The sequence below is a fragment of the Manacus vitellinus genome, unplaced genomic scaffold, assembly GCF_001715985.3.
Source record: "Manacus vitellinus isolate BGI_N305 unplaced genomic scaffold, ASM171598v3 ctg7180002431170_pilon, whole genome shotgun sequence".
In the NCBI taxonomy this organism is placed as follows: domain Eukaryota; kingdom Metazoa; phylum Chordata; class Aves; order Passeriformes; family Pipridae; genus Manacus; species Manacus vitellinus.
The window spans coordinates 7,211-11,575 of NW_021938390.1; the positions used below are offsets into that span (position 1 = coordinate 7,211).

At 42.1% G+C, this 4,365-nt stretch overlaps 1 protein-coding gene across 1 annotated transcript; it reads left to right on the forward strand.

The window, feature by feature from the left end:
• The first annotated feature begins 553 nt into the window (after window positions 1-553).
• On the forward strand, window positions 554-2,151 carry LOC115307172. Its single transcript, XM_029958083.1, has 2 exons — window positions 554-989; window positions 1,896-2,151. Exons 1-2 carry the CDS (start codon window positions 572-574, stop codon window positions 2,102-2,104), a joined length of 627 nt encoding a protein of 208 aa, XP_029813943.1. The 5' UTR covers window positions 554-571; the 3' UTR covers window positions 2,105-2,151.
• The last annotated feature ends 2,214 nt before the right edge of the window (window positions 2,152-4,365 follow it).

Here is a 4,365-nt window from a genome sequence, read left to right on the forward strand (position 1 = left end):
TTATATAGATGACATCCTGATAGCAGCAAAACACGGGACCGAACTACAATCCACCTTGACTGCCTTAACAGACACCATCCAAAAAGCAGGTCTGCAGCTTGCCCCAGAAAAAATTCAACGCACCCAACCTTGGACCTACCTCGGATGGAGGATCACTCAACAGGAAATCATGCCACGACCACTGACTTTCAAAGTAACGGACACTATGACCCTGAATGATTTGCAACGGCTTTTAGGAGCCATTAACTGGCTGAGGCCTGTCTTGGGGATCACAACAGAGGAATTGCACCCCCTCTTCCAGCTACTTAAAGGTGACCCAACTCTCACATCTATTCGATCCCTAACCCCAGAAGCAAAACAAGCTCTGGAAGTATGCTCCCAAGCTGTCAAAAACAGGCAAAGCAGACGATGACACCCTGACCTGCACATTCGCCTCGCCATCATATCCAGCAAGTTCCAACCTTTTGCTGTCCTTTTCCAATGGGATCAGGCAGAATCCGACCCTTTGAGAATTCTAGAATGGTTATTTCTTCCCCACTCTCCACCTAAGACTGTTTGGACCATTAATGACATGCTTGCTAAGCTCATTATGAAAGGTAGAGGACGTCTGCAGGAGATGGATGGAAGGGATCCTGAGACGATCTACATTCCAGCCACAAAAGACAACTTAGACTGGCTTCTTGCAGAGGACGCTGGGTTTCAGACTGCATTAGCGGACTTCAACGGTAATATTTCCATTCACTTCCTGAAACATAAACTCTGGGCGGAAATAGGAAATCTACCCCTGATGGCCACGCGTCGCTGCAAACTACGACCAGTAAATGGAGTCACAGTCTTCACTGATGCGTCTGGACGATCGAAAAAAGCCGTCGTGACATGGAAGAACCCTGCCACAGGACAATGGGACAATAAGGTACAAACCTTGGACCAAGGTTCTGTACAGGTTTTAGAACTCGCAGCTATCCGCATGGCATTTGAATTGTTCCATGATCAACCTATGAATGTTGTCACAGATTCTCACTATGCAGCAGGGTTGGTCTCACGTCTCGAAGCCTCCTTCCTTCGAGGTGTCACTAATCCTCACTTATTCACAGAAATTCGTACCATATGGTTTCTTATCAACCACAGAAAATTTGATTTTTACATAATGCACACTCGATCACACACAGAACTTCCAGGACCCATAGCAGAGGGCAATCAAAAAGCTGATGCAACCGCTATGGTAACTACAGTTCCCAAAATTCTGGAACAGGCTAAACTCTCACACCAGTTCTTCCACCAAAATGCACGTTCATTAAAGAGACAATTCCAAATTACAATAAACCAGGTCAGAGACATAATTATGTCATGCTCTGACTGCCAGCGAATTACCCCAATGCTGGCTAAGGAAGGGGTTAATCCCAGGGGCATAACAGCCAATGAAATCTGGCAGACAGATGTTACACATATAGTTGAATTCGGTAAACTTAAATATGTCCATGTTACAGTAGACACGCATTCCAGATACATTAATGCAACAGCACATACGGGAGAAAAAGCCAAAGACGTTATCAGACACTGGCTCAGTTATTTCGCAATCCTAGGAATTCCAAAAACCATAAAACCCGACAATGGCCCTGCTTATTGTTCTAAAAAAATCAAAACATTTCTCACAGATTGGGGGGTACTCCATTCCATAGGTATACCGCATTCACCCACAGGACAAGCGATTGTAGAAAGAGCTCACCGTACACTAAAGGAAATGCTTCAAAGACAGAAAAGAGGGGAGTTGGTATATAGCCCCCAGGAACGCTTATGGAAAGCGTCATATGTTCTAAATTTCTTAAACTGTGATGACACAGACCATAGCAGGTATGAACGCCAACATAAAACTCAAATACTTTCATCTTCCAAACCACTAGTTATGATCAAAGATCTAATATCTGGGCAATGGTCAGGACCATTAGATCTCATAACATGGGGAAGGGGATATGCCTGTGTATCCAAGGGTACCAAATTGCAATGGGTCCCTTCTAGATGTGTCAGGCCTTATATTAGCCCTCCACCACAACAGGAACAACCACCAGAAGAAATAAGTGAAGGATTTGGATTAGAAGAAACATGACCAACAATAGTAAACTCATCACACAGGAAAAAAAAAAAAAAAAAAAAGGGGGGGAAAGAGATATGGGTCTGTTCCCTATGTGTGTAAATCTACATTAACATTTCCTTAAAACAGTGATAATCACAAAGAAGCAATAAATGATACAACAGAACCAAAAGAAACATATAAACAGTAACCAATGCAGAACCAAAAGAAACACATAAATAGTAACCAATACAGAACCAAAAGAAACATAGAAACAGTAACCAATACAGAACCAAAACTCCATGAGTCAAACACAATAAAGGGTTTAAGAGTGCATGTGTAAGGAGAGAATGAAACGGTGGCCACCGGAGTATGAATGAGAAAGTTGAGTGGACGCATGTATGTGTGTGTGAACGCAAGTACACTTTATAGCAAGACGTCTTAAACACTACTTCAAAAAACACCACGTCAGACACAACATCTACAACCCAACACATTTCCCTTTTTAATAAAAATGATGCCATTACACAAAGTCACCCTCAGATAAAAGGTTATCCACACCTACAAACCCTGGGTAATTTGAGATTGTTTGAATATTGCACGAACCAATAAAGTTGTAAACAGTTCAATAAAGGCCTTGTGACGATAGGCCCTGTTTTTTATAATTAGTTGAAATAAGATTTGTTATAATAAGAATGTTAAAAATGTATTGTTTCTCAACTTGTTAATAAAAAGGGGGGGAGATGTGGCAGGAAGAATGCAGCAATGAACCATGGGAGTTGTGGTCTCCCGGGTTCTCAGACAGTATTTGATTGTCATTGGTTAGAGGGTCACGTGACATGTTCAGGTGTGGTATTTAAACCTAGGCAGTTTGAATAAACGGTAATTCTGTTCTGGCACTTGTTCGTGTTTGAGTGGGGTTCGTGCCTTGAACAGCACCTCAGCATTTGGCTTTGGAAAGAGAAAATGCAAGAGCTTTGCAGAGCCCTCCTGCAAGGGAGAACTGTGACTTTACTGAGCTGGTACAACCCTATCAAGAAACTTGCCTTGAGAAGCAACTACCTGCCTCTCTAGCTGCAGCTTTAGATGCCCAGATGAGAATACACAAGGAAGTCAGACACACAGCTAGTTGTTTTAGTTGTGGAGAAATGGATCACTCTCAGGAGGATTGCCCCTGGAAGCCCCTAATTGCAACATTCCACAAACACCCTAGCAGCAGAGAAATGACTCAGTTGTACCAAGGGTGCCATACGCAAAACAAAAGATATGCTGCAAGCATTGTATTGCTTGTAATAGCATTACTAGCTGTACTCTTTTTTAGCACTACTTTTCATGTGCAAAAGAGAAACCTACTTAAGACAAGCCACAATATACCAGTAACCAGCCCCCAAAATAACCATGTACCCTGTACCTCAAAGAAAGGTGACAGGTGGAAAACATTACAGATGTCAACAGCAGAACACGCAGTCAAAAAACATGCAGAAACCTTGCAGATCGGACTGCCTCTACCCATAAGGCTTCTAGCAAATTGGTCACGAGTGGTAACTGATTCAAAAAACCATTCCTTTACCATTCTCCGTCACCCTGAGGATGCCCATAAACCCCATCATGGTTTTAAACAGTGCACAGACTATCAAAAATGCTGCTGAGCTGCCTAACCGCAACAAGCAACTAACTCACGTGTTTTACACTTTTGTGATTTGTCTAGTGAGTGTTGTAGCAGTTATGTTTTGTGGATGTATATCTATTTGCATGTACAATTTCAATATGTCTAATTCAAAAATGTATATCTCTGATCGCCAGGCTTCATCTACTATTAACTCTCTAGGGTGGTTTCCTGACACTGTGGCATACCTTGATAATGTAGCTTTATTACCTGTTATTTTGACTGGTCTCTTAGAGAACCTGTATTCTGATGGAGGACGAATGAGGCAATTGTTTGCCTTAAAACTCTGGGTATAGTGTTAAACATTGCTGCTTTAGCAGCCTTTCAGTTTCTGTCAGTCATTGGCTGTGGCGTCTCAGGATGTGATTTTGTGTGCATTTGTATAGAAATCATACCTTTTGTAACTCACAGGAACCAACCAGAACGCATTTCAAACAACAGGTAAGGGTTAACAACATCTCAAGGAAATTCACTGAGCTGCCTTTCCTCAAGGATGCAAAATACCTCGATGAAGTATCAGACAGCCATAATACACCATTATGCAGAGGACACATTAATAACCAATGCCACAAGAAATGAACTGCTAATTGTTTCTGCTGTTTTAACCAAAACTGCCCAAGGTGCAGATCTT

Coding starts and splice junctions, on each gene's coding strand:
- LOC115307172 (XM_029958083.1), top strand. CDS start 572: ATGCTTGCTAAGCTCATTATGAAAGGTAGAGGACGTCTGCAGGAGATG. Junction 990..1,895: donor GGCATTTGAATTGTTCCATG/ATCAACCTATGA, acceptor CATCTTCCAAAC/CACTAGTTATGATCAAAGAT.